Source organism: Cygnus olor, chromosome 12 (assembly GCF_009769625.2).
Source record: "Cygnus olor isolate bCygOlo1 chromosome 12, bCygOlo1.pri.v2, whole genome shotgun sequence".
In the NCBI taxonomy this organism is placed as follows: domain Eukaryota; kingdom Metazoa; phylum Chordata; class Aves; order Anseriformes; family Anatidae; genus Cygnus; species Cygnus olor.
The window spans coordinates 11,513,857-11,528,644 of NC_049180.1; the positions used below are offsets into that span (position 1 = coordinate 11,513,857).

The 14,788-nt window shown below is 52.5% G+C and overlaps 1 protein-coding gene across 1 annotated transcript; it reads left to right on the forward strand.

Moving 5' to 3' along the window:
* The first annotated feature begins 507 nt into the window (after positions 1 to 507).
* Positions 508 to 10,475, forward strand: CCDC113 (coiled-coil domain containing 113). Its single transcript, XM_040571552.1, has 9 exons — positions 508 to 544; positions 3,085 to 3,200; positions 4,969 to 5,130; positions 6,256 to 6,411; positions 6,906 to 6,986; positions 7,139 to 7,294; positions 8,194 to 8,301; positions 8,827 to 8,982; positions 10,317 to 10,475. The coding sequence occupies exons 1-9, from the start codon at positions 508 to 510 to the stop codon at positions 10,404 to 10,406; spliced, it is 1,062 nt and encodes a 353-aa protein (XP_040427486.1). The 3' UTR covers positions 10,407 to 10,475.
* Positions 10,476 to 14,788: the final 4,313 nt, after the last annotated feature.

The following is a 14,788-nucleotide window of genomic DNA, read 5'->3' on the forward strand; positions in this document are numbered from 1 at the left end:
CGCGCAGCCGACCCGGAAACGGCGCCTTGCGCCCGCGCCCCGCCGCCGGAGCCGCCCCCCGGGCAGCGCCACCCGGCGGCGCGGAGGGCCCTGCGCCGGGCCCCGGCACGGCGCTGCCCGCGCCCCGGGCCCCCGGCTCGGCCCCGGCACCGCCTCGCCGCCTGCCCGCCGACCCGGCGGGGCCCTGCCCTCCTCCCTGCCGTGCCCTGCTGCCCCGGCTCCCGGGGATGCGCCCCGGCAAGGCTCAGCTGCTCGCTCCGGTACTTTTCGTACGGCCGGTGTTTGTAAAAGCGGCGCTTGCAGAGGAGCCGAGATGAGCCTTAGGCGGCGTTCCCGTATGCAAGCGCACAACACGTGATTTTCTTTCCCTTAGGTTGTGAAAAAAGGAAAAGTTTCAATCCACGGAGCTAAAGCTGATTCGAACGCTGGGCTTTGAGGCTACAGCTGAGGAAACCTAGGGAAAATCTCACTGAACAGATAAACGCGAGGACCCAACCGTGCGCTGCAATGAACGGTGCGCTTTCCAAGTCCCTCAGAACAGAATGTAAGCAAACCAAGTAAAACCTCATCATTTTATCCTTTGGCTCTGGATAGGCCAGGTAAGACTCCCACAGGATCTTTGGAAAACAAGGTGGATGCTTGCTGGACAAGCATCCACAACAAGGACGGCATGCTTGCTGTCCCAGGGCACGGCGCTGGAGAGAAAAGGCAAGCTGGACACTCACTGCTCCTAAACCCAGCCTAGTACAGGGAGAGGAATGGCAGCTGGCCTGGGGGAAGTCGGCCACTTCCAGAGCACGATTCACCCACCTCTTCCTATCAGGACTGCAGATGGGAGAGGAACATTGTTTTCCAAAAGCAGTGCATGGTGGAACAGAACACGGAGAACACGCAGAAGTGCATAAGCTTTCAGAGCATACCAGCCAGTCCTTTGGTAAACTATAACTTGTGACAGTACCTGCAAAGGCATCGAGGCATACGTTTAAAAGAGCTCCTCAATACTGCTGTGTGAATGCTTTTTTCTCAGATCAAGAAGGCCAGAGCTGTACCACTACACAGCTGAGACATTTGTCTGCCACAGTAAATTCTGCATGACATTGCATTAGAACCCAGGGGTAAGCACCCCTGCGACCTGGTGAAGCCTGGCTGCACCCCAGGCCTGGCTCTATCAGCTGGGGTCTGGGCTGCAGGACACAGCACTGCTCATGCGCTCCGTGGGAGGGGAGATGGCCCTGAGGTGTCCCTGCTAGCAAAAGCGGAGACACGGGGCTGGCGCACATGTGGAGCTACCCATTGCGCCCCTGGGAGTTAGAGCAGTGACTAATTATGGAAATCTGCATACACACTCCTATGTGCACATCGGCATGTACGAGCTGGCAAGCAAAGCAAATGTGTTGTAGTGTTGTAGCTACTGTAACCACACACCTGACTGAGGACAGGATCAAGACCCCCCCCCCCCCCCCTCCCCCCAGACGTCTGCATTGCTGCTTTCAGGCACATGTGCTCAAACACTGAGCTCACTAAAGCTTTTCCAAGTTTTCTCTGAAATGCTATTGAACTATTTTTATTGCTATTACTATTTTCAAATCTGGCTAGAAAGGTTCACCTGTTTCCTAGAGCAAAGTCAGGGAAAACATACTTTTGGCCACTAAAAGCCAGAACAGATCTTGTCCTGAAGGCACTTCAGAGCTCTGGATCCTGGAATTTGGCAAGGGACAGTTTTTGTGGCAGAGATGGGTGGGCTGTCTTCTGCTGACCTCTGAAAAGCTTTCCAGAGCTCGGCACAGTGATAAACATCTTGAAATCTGCATGCCCCCTTCCTGCAGCTGGAAAGCCTCCAGCACAATGCTGCTGAACCTTCCAGAGCCACCAGTCCTGCCTGCAGCTCCCCATCCATCACAGCTGCTTCCAGGACTGCTCAGCTGCCTCTCCCCATCCCACCAAACAGTGAGGCAGTGACTGTCTCAGGTTAGAGTGTCAGAAAGATTCTTGCAGGGACCCCCAAGCCCACAAATCCTGAGTAAATGGTGCTACGTATATACACAAACTAGCTGGACAGAGGGTCTGCTGCAAGCGTGGCACACTCTAACCTTGCTGCAGACTCACACAGCACCAAGTGCAGAGCAGGTTTCATCTGCTTGGATTACACGTTTGTAAAACCTTAACTCTGCAAGATGAATGGGAAACAAGAGAAGCCCATGGCCTACAGCTAGCTAGCAGAGAAAATGGTGGCAAATAAAAACAATAAACAGACATTCAAAGTTTTGCGTAATTTGGTGTGTCAGTGAAACACAACTTTTAATTTGTGACTCCATTTTTAATGGGATCCCCATCACACCCTGTGGGCAAAGATGGGCTCCAGGCTGTGCCACAGCCATTCTCTCCCCTCTCCTCTATGTGTGCACACTTCAAGAAGCTTCATTCTGCTCTAGCAATGAGTGCCTGTCAGGGACAAAGATCCTCCTGGAAGAGGTGTTTCTCCTGGTGCTGGCATGAGGATGAGAAGCAGGGCTCTTCCCATGGACCAGCTGTGGTTATGACTCAGGTGTGTTTTGAAGATGAGCTTTGACACGTTCTGGCCATCACATGGATGTGAGGCCTCCTCACCGGGTTCTCCTGCACACGCAGCAATGGGGAGTGCACCATTCCAAACCAGCTTTGTCATGGAGCCACAAAAAGGACCGGCATCACCATGGCATGGGTTTATATTGTCCCATACTCAGGCTGACTTGCATCTTTCATCCCAGAAGAGCCACAGAGAGGCATCACCACCCCTATCAGCAACTGTTGGGGAGGGAGGCACAGTTATACTGTCCTTCCCGCAGTCTAGTCAGGCCACAGCGTGAGCTGCAGCATGGCTGCAGCAACAGGGCCTCTCAGAAACGATGCCCAGCACCTGGCAGAGCTCCTGGACCTGGCCATGCCAGCTCCCCAGTGGGAGACCCCCAGGCCACAACCGAGCTGTGCCAGGGGCCAAACCGCGCCTGGCCCGGTGGCGGAGCTGGCAGCGGCCAAGGTGCAGGGCTCAAGCCAGGGAGCAGCAGGGCCTCCGTGCATGTGCTGGGGCCTCGCTGTGCCTGTGAGTCCTGCCCCCCACCCCACCCGTGCCCGTTCCACCGTTGCCACAACACAGCCATGGCGGAGCAGGCGCTGGCGGTGCTGCCCCTGCCGCAGCTGCGGGCACGCCTGCAGGAGGAGCGGTACCGGCAGCCGGGGGGGGGGCAGCAGGGTGGGGTGGGGGTCCCGGGCTGGGTGCAGCAGCCCGAGGATGTAGGGGTGGTGGGGCCTGGGCTGTAACCGGGGTTGGGCAGGGACTGAGGCTCGGGAGAGGGACAGGGATGGGGCCACCCCCAGTCACCCACTGTCCCTTCCTAAAGGGCTCCTGTCCCAGGCTCCATTGGTCTCTGGGGTCTGGGTTTTTGAGCAGGGGCAGGTCTGGGGGGGCTTTTCTGCATCCTGGTTCAGGGAGGGGAGACCTTCAGCCCTCATTTGGGGGTGTTCGTTTTGCCTTGAGTTAGCCTCTTTCGGCTCTGCCTTTGCCCACTGGCCACACGCAGTGACACTGTACTTGGCCCGGTGCACATCCCTGAGAGCTGGGTCTCATCCAGACCCCATCATTTTGCAGTCATGCCATCGCTTTGCTGAGAGCTGAGGTGGAGATGTTTGAAAATCAGTACCGTAAGATGGAGCCGAGCAGCCCAGCTCTCCAGCAGCAGCCGGTGGCACACGACTCCCCGCCAGAGCTGGTGCACGTACTGGTACGGAGTGGGGTAGCCACCGTGTGGGTTGCACAAGTGACTTAACCCCAACACCTGCCCGAAAACAAGTGCTAGCTGGGCCTTTAGGTGTAAGCTTTGGACTTCCTTGCTGTTCTGCACTCAGTGTAGAGGCCAGGCTGCCTTCCGATTTCTCCTCTTCCAGCTGGTGCTGTCTCTGGTGTGTGACAGCACTGTGATCTCCTGAACAGCAGGTGCCAGGTAGATCTGGAAGCACTTCACACACTAATGAGTTAACCCCCCCACAGAGTAATCTGAAGGAGAAACTAAACATACAGCGGGGCTGATGCCAGGAAAGCAGGGGACTTTCCCCAGGCCCTGTCAGGTGCTCTCTAACAGGTTTCTCCTCCTCTTCCCCTCCTGCAGGAGCCCCTGTAGGCTTAGACCTGCGTGCACCCACACTCAGGTTCCTCTTCCGAGTGCATGTTGCTCTGTTCCTTCTCACTGTAGCCATGATCAGGCTTTTGGGGCAGATTTTCGCCTCCTGGCCTGAACATCTCCTTCCACCAGTGATGCAGTGAGCAGAAGCTCTGCTGTGGAGCTCCTTTCAGCTAGCCTCTTGCAAGGGGCTTCGGCAATGCCTGAGCCTGAAGGAGCCACTTTGGGGGTTTTCTTTTTGAAACTTTGCCTTTGGCCAGAAGGGCCCTTGCCCTGTGCAGAGCAGTGCTGGCATCCCAGTATCTCTGCAGAACCGGTGATCACACCCAAGCAGTGTCGCTTCTCCAAAGACTGAGCTTTAGCCCGCCCATGTTGCGAGACCCTCCACTCCTCGGGAAGAGGCAGAAGACCCTATCTGTCCTACACAACAAGTCTAGATAATGTCCATGTTCATTAACATCTCCACTATTGAGAGGTGTTGTGATGAAGGTGTGGATGAAGGCATCACATTGCCTTTAACCTCCAGCCCTGCACTTGCCCGTTGAAGTGAATTGAAAGTGCTTATGTAGGAAGGTTTTGTGGGTGGATGAGGGGACAAATGAGGCCAGCTAGGTGTGGCCCCAAGTTACCTCTGTTCTGGATACACCTCTGTGTCCTTACTGTAAGCTTACTTACTTACTTAAGCTTACTGTAAGCTGGAATCCCTCTAACCTGACTGTTGAGATTATTTTCTCTTTGAATACATGAAAATGCAGCAGCAGTTGGGCAGTGTTGGCTACCTGATGGCATCTGTGCTATTCCTTGATTGTTGCAGACACATGGCAGGTCCAAATCCAAGACACGTCGTTCAACAGGCTATTTCGTAGGCCTGACAGTGGAGCAGAAATGTGAGCTGGCTGAGCGGGAGCTGGTGGACATGAAGGGTGAAATTCAGAGGATGGAGGAGGACACAGAGAAGACCTTGCAGGACCTCGAGGTATAGCTCTCCAGAAACCTTAGAACCGCCAATGTGTCCTGCAGTCTTGTAACCTTTCCCACCTCTTTCAACATGCCATCCCCAGGCCAGTGGGACAGACTTGCTTGGTGTGGGCTGTTCATAGCAGAGCATTGTTGTTCATGGTCCTGAGCTGAGAGTGGGAGCCAGAACTGCCCCCTAACTTCACAATTTCTTGAAGGCAAGTGCATCAACAGAGATCAGATGCGCCTGTCTCTGAAGCTGCATATTATGGCAAGAACTAACAGTTACATAAGATAGCAGAAGATTTTTAGATAGAGAAGCTCAGGTCTGCTATGTGAGATGAAGAAATAGATGCTTGAAAGAAAAAGCTCCTTTTTGTCAGCTTTTTGAATGTGTGTCCCTTGTGCCAGACACATTTTTCAATATAGAAATTCCCAAGCTTTTTCTTGAAAGCAAAAGCTCCTTTCTGTCAGTTTCTTGGATGTATGTCCTTCATGCCAAACATTTTTCAATATAGAAACTCTCAAGAGCTTCCTGCTTTGACTGGGCTCAGTGCAGACCTGTCCAGTGTCTGCCTTTCCAGTCTCTCTAGGATTTCTTCTGCATATGCTCCAAATCTACCAGGCTGCATTCCTGCTGCAGGCTCCTTGCTGCTGCATCACGATCAGCCCTATGCCGTCTGCCAAGACCTCCTCCTAGGCAGGGTGCTCAGGAGCTCTCAGGGAAGGAGAAACCTTTCCCTTCAGTTCATGCCGCTGATGCAGCAGCTGGGACAGAGGCAGCAGGCAGCCCATGTCCCTCTGGTGTGGCCACAGGTCATACATTGTAAACAAAAGACAGTCCTAGTATTGGCTTAGTAAGGCTGGTGATGTTTCTAAGTCAGGATGGAATGACAGACGCTGAAAGTCAGGCATGGGGGAGATTTATTCTGATGTTCGTTTTTGAATGAGTGAAGTAGCAGTGCTCTGTAAGACTGTGTCATGTGCCCTGTGCTGCACAGGGTGAACCTCAGTGCACCCACAGGAGAAATGCTCCTAACTCCATCAGAATACGTCTGGTCATTTCCAGTGTCCCCTATTCCCTAAGCTGTTTGAATTAGGGAAGTTAGCACCTCTTGACTCTTACGTGACTTCATTTCTACAGGCAGTCATACAAGAAACAGATATTTGGTGGACTGATGTTAAGAAAGCAATCAGTGACTTTGAGAAAGACATCGTCAGTACCATCGCCAACAAGAAAGGGAGCATTGTAGCTTCCGAGAAGCTGCTGAGGTACCTAGAGGAGAAGAACCACCAAAGGGTCAGTGCAGCAGGGCAAAAGTTGAGCCTGGTCTGTCATCTGAAATGTATGGTAAAAAATTTAGGTTAAAACCTATTTCCCATACTCCCATATGATCTGCCTTACATTTTCAGACTATCTTAGCAACTACCGCAGCTGCTCATCAGCTTGGTGAGCACAACTATGAGTACAGGTGACACAAGACCCAGCCCTCCAGCTCAGTAGAGCCCAGGGAAGTGCAAAGCCAACGTCCCACATGTGGGGCAGGAGGATGCTGAACAACGTTTCTCATGGGAGGGGAAGTGCTCGTTTTTTAGGAGCAGTACAGGTGAGATGAATCATAGAATCATAGAATCATTAAGGTTGGAAAAGATCTTCAAGATCGTCTGGTCCAACCATCACTGTACTACCAATGTCACCCAATGAAGGGAAAATACACAGGAAAGCGTGAGGTCCTGGTGCTCTTCCTCCTCCCAGACTCTGCTGTCCCGCTATAACGTGCTTTCTTTCTTTAGGATCTGATGAAAGAGAAGTTGCGCTTAGAAAACAGTTTTCTCAAGGGTTACATGAAGAAGCTGCAACAGCAGCTCAGGCAGGTACATGCAGCAGTCTAGGAGAAACAGGGGTGAGATGACCTGTGAAGAACACAGCTGTCTTTAGGACAGCTTTTCCCACCAAACAAAGCCCTCTTTATTTGGGGCTGAGCTGTGGTCGGCAATCTGTAGCTCTGTTTCTCTGGGGTTTGCAGAAGGAGCAGATGGGAGAGACGCTCCGTGAGGTCCGCTCACAGCAGCTGCAGGTTACAAAGGAGCAGTACGAAGAGAAGATTGATGAGAAGAACAAGGAGCTGCAGCAGCTAAAACTGACTTTAGGGAAGACTGTCCAGATCCTCAACTTCCGTAAAGTGAGTGAAACTCCCAGTGCCTCTGCTTTCCCTTTCTGCTGTTCCCGAGGGTCACACGTGAGCTGATTAGCAGCTCTTGTATCCTTCCCTTTCTCAGTCAGAGGATGCCAGGCAGCTCCCAGTCTTTCCACTGATGTGGTAGCTCAGTGTGTGTGGGGCTGGGGGGTTGCCTGACATGCCAGGAGCCCCACTGAGCTCCCTCTGTGCAGTGATGTCCTCATTCATGTTTGGCTGCAGCCTGATGGTGAGGTTTGTGCTTTGCAGACAGGTTATTTTATACCCTGATGAAAATTCCCATAGGAAAGAGCTTTGGTGCTGACGCATAGAAAAATACATTTCTTACATAACATGTGACATTTGAAAAGATGTCATGAGCTGCAGCCCCTGATCTCATCAGTGAAAAGTGCTTTCAGCTGGGGCGGATTTGTGTCTCTCAGATGAGCCCTTCTGTCTGGGTCCATCCTAAACCCAGGCTTCAGTGCCACAGTGTAATACAGGCTGTGACAGCCAGGTACCTTGAAGCAGTAGCTGTGGCCGCTGACTGGAAACCCCCCACCCAAGTCACGCCCCATGGAGCATAACAGCTTTCACCACTCTGCTGACCATGCCCCAGCAGATGCAGGCTCCTGCCCTTCCTGGCAAGTGGCTCTGTTTTGCCACTGACAACTGGAGATTTGGGGCTGTCAACACAGGGCTGTGGCCCACAGCCGCCATCACTCCTGGCTAATGCAGTGCCAGTGCTTGGCAGACAGCACAGGGCCTTGTTTGGAGCACAGCTCTTGCACCACCAGACGAGACAAAGCCCAAGGAGAGGGCCCGCATAACCAGTAGAGATGTCTTTGCATGTACCAGAGAGCTGCTGTTGCATCTACTAACAGTGTCCTTCTCTCTTGTTCCAGAAAAAGCTTCAGAACACCATGGAAACATCGACATCTCTAATGAAAGACATCTCCCAGAAGACGGAGCTGCTGGAGAAGATTGAAAGAGAAACTACTCTGGTGGAGAAGGTAAGAGAGTGATTTGGGAATCCCTGAGACTTAACTTAAGAGGACTCTCTGTATGTATTTGTTATGGTACATTAGACACTGATGCCCATTTGAGGTCCAGCAATAACCTGGATATGTGCATGCCATGGTGGGACTGAGAATAAGTCCTGGAGCTCCTGCCAATGCCATTAATACTGGTCAGCTTTGCCCTTTGTGGATTTTGCCCCTCCAGGGACCAGCCACTGCCTTCTTGAAGCTCTCTTTCCTTGAGCTTTTCATCAACAGTGTCCTCTCCAGTGAGAGGTGGCACTGCTGTTACCCAGCTGGGCCAGCACAGCTTTGGGCAGCAGGCTCAAGGTGCTCTCGAGCAGCCTGTCTGTGGGATGGAGGCACAGGTAGATGCACCATATTATGCCCTCAAATGTGCAGCTGCTCTTGGGGCTTCAGTTTATCCTGCCTGCCTGCTTCACCGGAGGGCTGGCCACCAGCTGGCAGGGGGACATTTTCCTGGGATGTCCTTGCCCTCTATCCCTTTCCCTCCCGCAGCAACGAGCCAAAGCGGAGAGTCTGGACCGGTGGCTGCAGAAACAGCTGTCGGACTACAGCACGCCTCCCGTGATGAGTTATGTGCAGACGGCAATGGCTGTCACTGACCTGGAAAAGAGTATCAAGGCTTGGCAGAGGAGGGCAGCAATTGCTGAGGTGAGTGAGGCAGAGCCGGCTACACGTGGGCCGGGCACTGGCTCCCGGTGTCGCTGCTGAGGGCAGGGCCGGAGGCTCTTTCTGGTGGCTGCTCCCTACCCCCAGGATGGAGGCTGAATTTTAAATGAGCTCAGAGGGGGAGCCGATGCAAGGGTGTAGTGTGTAACTGGACAGGCTGCACCACCAGGCTGCTCTGATATTGAAACCTGAAGGGTGTGTAAGGAGAAGGGGACGTGTGGTGGCCCAGTATGTCTGTCTCTGCACAGGCCTTCCCCAACACCCCAGACAGCTGGTGGCTCTCCAGTGCTTGTGGTCCTCTTTGATGATCTCAAACATTTATTCCTCATCTGTATCTTGACTCTTCCCTGGAAAGGAAAGGCAGTGCCTGGCCAAGAGCCAAGCATGAGTTCATGGCAAAGTTGCAAGAACAGTATCTTTGTCTCTGCCCCTGGCCCAAGTCCTGCAGCCTGGGAGGAGGTGAGGAGATAAGACAGGAGCATTGCCAAAGCCCAGAGATAGCAGGACACATCCCTGTCCTTACCCGGGCGGGATGTCAATGTGCATAGTGGGCGAGGAGAGACGCTGCTGGGGCAAAGCCAGCTCCTAGGACAGGTCATGAGGTCCTGGCCATCAGCACCCTGCTCACCCCTGAGCAGGGGCTGGGAGTAGGATGGTGCTGGGCTGTGTCTGCCCAGCACTTTTTTCCCCAGTACCTTGGGCTGGGACTGGCTGTGCTTTTGTGCTCCAGCCTTTCTCAGAGGTCAGAATGGCGTTTGGGCTTGAACCTCCAGAGCCAGCACGGCAGGTTGAGAAGTGTGGATCTGACTGCAGCTGCTGCAGAGCTTGTGGGCAGCTCATCCACAGACCTGGGCTCTGGCTTGGACGCACTCCATGTGCAGTGCCCGGAGCCTTGCCAGCCTTGGAACTAGAGAGATGTCAGGGCTCAAGGGACAAGAGATGGTTGCTGTAGTTGTCCCTGAGATAAGAGGAGTGACACCAAGGATCTTGTTTTTCCTGCCAGCCCCTCTGTGGCAGGACAGGTCAAACAGCCCTGCTGCTGTGCAGAGGGCTGTAGGTCTCCACGCAGTGCTTTTGTGTGATGTCTCCAGGCTTCCTGTAGCATTCAGAGGAAAACCAAAGCTGGTTTAGACCTGCAGGAGCTCTTCTCAGTGTGCTGCAGCGAGCACTGAGCTCAGGTGGGAGTGAGGCAAGTGAACGAGCATGCAGTACCGCAGCTTAGAGCCTAGCAGCTTCCTCGACAACCTAGCAGCTTCCTCCACAACGTACCACTGCTGTCTGAACATACTACGGCCTTCTCCTTTCTTCTTTTGCAGATGACCTTGCAGAGCTACCGCAGAGCATGGAACCAGGTCAAGATGTCTGGTAACCAGCAGCTAGCAGAGGGAGCCGCCCCATTCTTCTGAGTGGATTAACCCAGCTTCCTAGTAATGATAATTTTGACATTGCTGTTAATAAAGCCTTTCACTTATCTTTTAAGGCCAGATAACTTCCATGAGTAAATTCCCGTTTCAGGGCCACAGGCAGATAAGATTTGTGATGTAATTCTTAGCTCCTCTCATCTCCCGTCCACTTAACTTCCTGGTCAATAAGATACTAGTCCTAAGGGATCTACAGGAGCCCATGGTTGGATTGAAACCCACCACAACAATCAGCAAAACAATCCTACTGTTAATCTCTCCATAGTCCATTGTGAGGTGTGCCCAAGTTTAGCCATTCCAAAGGCAAAAAACCAAAAACTTATGTGTGTAAAGAGCTTGAAAACTTTGCACCACCTTCTTCCCTACTGCCCTCCTGCAAGTCTGTCCCCTCTATTTAATACATTCATATATGAACAGAGGCTAGAATCTGTAAGTTGAATTTTTACTCCCAAATGAAGGATTCATGTATTCATTGATAAAGGTTCTGAAAGTTGCTCTACTTCAAGAAAAACACCAGCAGTCTCCTCCTGACAAGGAGTAATGCAACAGTGCTTCTGCATATCAGCTTGAACCGGTGGAGTGCTGGTCTACTGGGATGGAGGACAAAGGGTCCAGAGTGATTCTGTATCTACACTTCTTTCTTTTTTAAAAAACCACCCCTGTATTCATGAAACAAAATGTTCAGGAGGGTAGTGTTTTGTTTTGAGCTGTCAAAGACAGGGAGAGGGATGGGAGGAGGATGGAAGATTGCCATGGAAAAGTTCAGAGTAAGTGACACTGGGCTCAGGCCTGAACTTGAAGTTTGTGTGCTTAGAACTCAGTGGAAAGGAATATGCTGAAAAGGCCCTAGTGCTGTTGGATTTTAGCCCGTACCTTTTGCCTCTAAAAAAGGCAAAGTAAAAAAGGGAGAAGAATATAAATCTCATTGTCTTTCCTCAAGCCAAGAAAACCGCTGCAGGAAGTTGGGTCTGCTGGTTGTCTGTGCCAGAGACTTGAGATATCTTCACTTGGTTGCTTGATTTGATTTCCTTTTTTCTGAAGAAGGTCTGGACCCACAGCAGGACTCCCTGGAAAGCCCTACTTTGTTTGTTTGATGGACATTATTTGAAGATTATTTGTTTGGGTTGAAGTGTTAGCCAGGAGTTGGACTTGATGATCCTTGTGGATCCCTTCCAACTCAGGTTATTCTATGATTATATGATTCTGAGCACTAGGCTTGTCTGATGCTGCAAGGCAGGCTGTGGAAGCTGCAGAGGGAGCCAACCCTATGGGGAAATTTGTTGTCAAATGTGTAAACGTAGCATCCTGCAAGCTGCAGGGAGATGAAACCACTCATGCATGAAATGATGAAGAAACCCGTGGCGCTGTTGTGAGGGCATCTCTTTGGTCAGTCCCAGCATGTGGCAGCTTCCACCAGGCTCTGTGGCCTGGCCCTTCTGCAGGCCCTGCTAGGTCAGCCAGCTGTGCTCTGTTTGCCCCCCCATCACTACAAGCAGTTATTCTCTGGTGACCAAATCTGTCACCAGAGCTGCCTTTTCCCTCTGGACAAGCACTGGTGATACCTTAATGCAAGAGGGGATTCCCTGGGAGATTTCAGGGTTTAATAGCTCAGGTTGTGCACCTACAAGAGAGCTGAGTACTGTGATCATAGAGGGCAGGTCATTTTGACATGGCATGCATGAACCAAGTGGTTTTCTGATCACAAAAGAATATCTCAGTTACCTAAAGCAACAAAACAGTGAGAAGGGTATAACAAACAATCCCTTTGCCAAGTACCTGAGGCCAGTGTAAGTATCCCCTGGAGATGGGAAGCATCTCCCCACTGTAGGAGTCATAAATCTGAAATGGCCCATCCTCAAAGGAGTTCAGGGCTAGCTTTTCTTACTGGGGTTGAAACCATCTTCCTGAAATACCCTCACTGTTCATCTGGAGGTCTCTTCCCAGTCTTTGGGTGAAGGCTGCAGATGAGCTCATGCCCTGGTGAGTGTGGGGAATGCGTCCACTCCTGGTGGCCACTCTTGGTGGTGGCCAAGATCCATTTGCTGTAGTGGGACACTGGGGTGCACAGGACTGGCCCATAGCATCTCATGCGACCATCACTGAGAATGCCTCTCTGGATTCTTTTCTCAGTTCCTTTAATGTGGCACACGACAGGGTTTCCAGGGCCACCCTTTGGGAGACAGAGCAAGGTTGTGTCACAGCAGCCCTCCGCCTGCCACTGCCCTCAGATCCTGTGGACTTCACTGGCGCGAGAGGAGGGCAGATCACATCAGTTCAGTCCTTCATCACCACTGGCAACAAAACACCACTAATTCAGGGGACTGCCTGCCTTCAGGCTGATGAAAACCCTTGTCCTGTGTGCCTCTGCCCCACCGCCCCCCAGCCCAGCACCATGCCTGATTCCTCTGTAACGTGCCCCAAGGAACCCCTCGCTGTTTTGCCTTCTGAGCATCAGGCAGGGAGCTCCTTGGCACTGGCTGAATCAAAAGCCCTTGGAGATGAGGTGTGTGGCTGTGGCAGCAGGAGCAGCAACTGCAGGCTGCAGTGCACAGAGGGACAGACATCACGGGTTCAGGCACGGTCCCACACCTGCTGTTTGCAAGCTGCGTGGAAGGGACGTTTCCAGCACGAGGCTGGGTGAGGAGCTGGGGGGGCTGGGGCCCCTTCCCTCCCTGTTCCCATCCCCTCTCTGCGTGCTGCAGGCCTGGTGGCATCAGGAGGTGGGCACAAGGTTGGCAGGACCCTGCTGGCATTCTCGGGATCTGGGTCTCCTGCAGTGGGTTCCAGCCAGCTTGCAAGTAACTGCAGCCCCTCTTTAGAGGCTCCTTAACCGCTGATGCAGCAGGGGAAGAGGTGGTGATGCTGGGAGAAGAGTTGCTGGATGCAGGCACCTCCCCAGCATGCAAGTGCACTGAGCAGGGGCTGTTGGAGGCTTGCGGTGCATGTGCCTGCACAGACAGCACCTCCGAGGCACAGCTCCTCCTGACCCAGAGCCTCCCACCCCCACCCTGGTTCCACTTGCAGCAAGAGGCAAGGGTAGCAAGAGCAGGAGGCAGGAGGGCACTCTGGTGCTGATGAAGGGGATTTATAAAAGATGAGAGGACCCCAAAATGCTTGGGGAGGGGGATAAAAATGGGTCTGGGGAACCTGAAGGTAGCAGGAGATGCTGCAGCGGCACTACCAGGCTTCAGCTGCCTGCATCTGGGCTTTCCCACAAGCACACACCAAGGGTCAGGAGCACAGCCAGGCTGCAAGCTCTGGCTGGGGTCAAGAAGCCCCTTCCCAGCTGAGAGGCCAAGTGTGCCTTTGGAGAGCAGGCTGGAGAAGATGGGATGCTATGAGGAATGTGAAAACTCGTTTCTGTCCTGGAGAGCAGGACGAGAGAACTGTTGAGGAAGAGAAATGATGATGGGCATTGTATGCACTAATTAATGCTGAGGGAACTGGGGTTGTTTAGTCTGGAGAAGAGGAGGCTCAGGGGAGAGCCTATCTAATTACCTGAAAGGAAGCTGTGGGGAGCTGGGGGTTGGCCTCTTCTCGCAGGTAACTAGTGATAGGACTACAGGGAATGACCTCAAGTTGTGCCAGGCAAGGTTTAGGTTAGAAATTAGGAGATATTTCTTCTCAGAAAGGGTAGTCAGGCATTGGAACAGGTTGCCCAGGGAAGTGGTGGCATCACTGTCCCTGGGGATGTTCAAGGAAAGGTTGGACATGGTGCTTGGGGACATGGTTTAGTGGGTGACATTGGTTGTAGGGTGATGGTTGGTCCAGATGGTCTTGAAGGTCTCTTCCAACCTTAATGATTCTGTGATTCTATGAAACAACTTCAATTCTTCCCTTGACCATTCTATGATAAAGAAAGCCTGGGAAGGAGGGGCCAGCAAGCAGCAGCAAACAAAGGCACTGAGGCACCTGGAGGGCTGATGATCTCCCAGCAGGTCATCCCTGGGACACTTTCCTCCCTGGTAAGGCTCAGACCATCACATCGGGTGTTTTCTGCAATACTGGGGATGAGCATGGCCAAAGGGAAGGGAAATGGTGCTGGGAGAAGGCTACACACCATGGCTGGAGGCAAATCGTGGCTCGAGAGCTCATTTAAACCTGCATGCAGACCACGTCAGTGTTAGCTGAACTGATTTCTTCCAGGCTTTTAAATATGTTTCTTGTAAACAGAATTAGCAAGGACAGGGTCCATGTCATGGTACATTTAGGACAGGGGCAACCCAGGGAAACCGTAGATGTTTTTTTCATGGTTGTCCTCTCCCTGGATATAGCCAGTCCTGCACATAAGAAACTCAGTGCCCTGTCTCTCTGTTCCTGTAATAACTCTGTAAGTGCTTATCAGTCCCACTGAGAAGGGCCTTTCA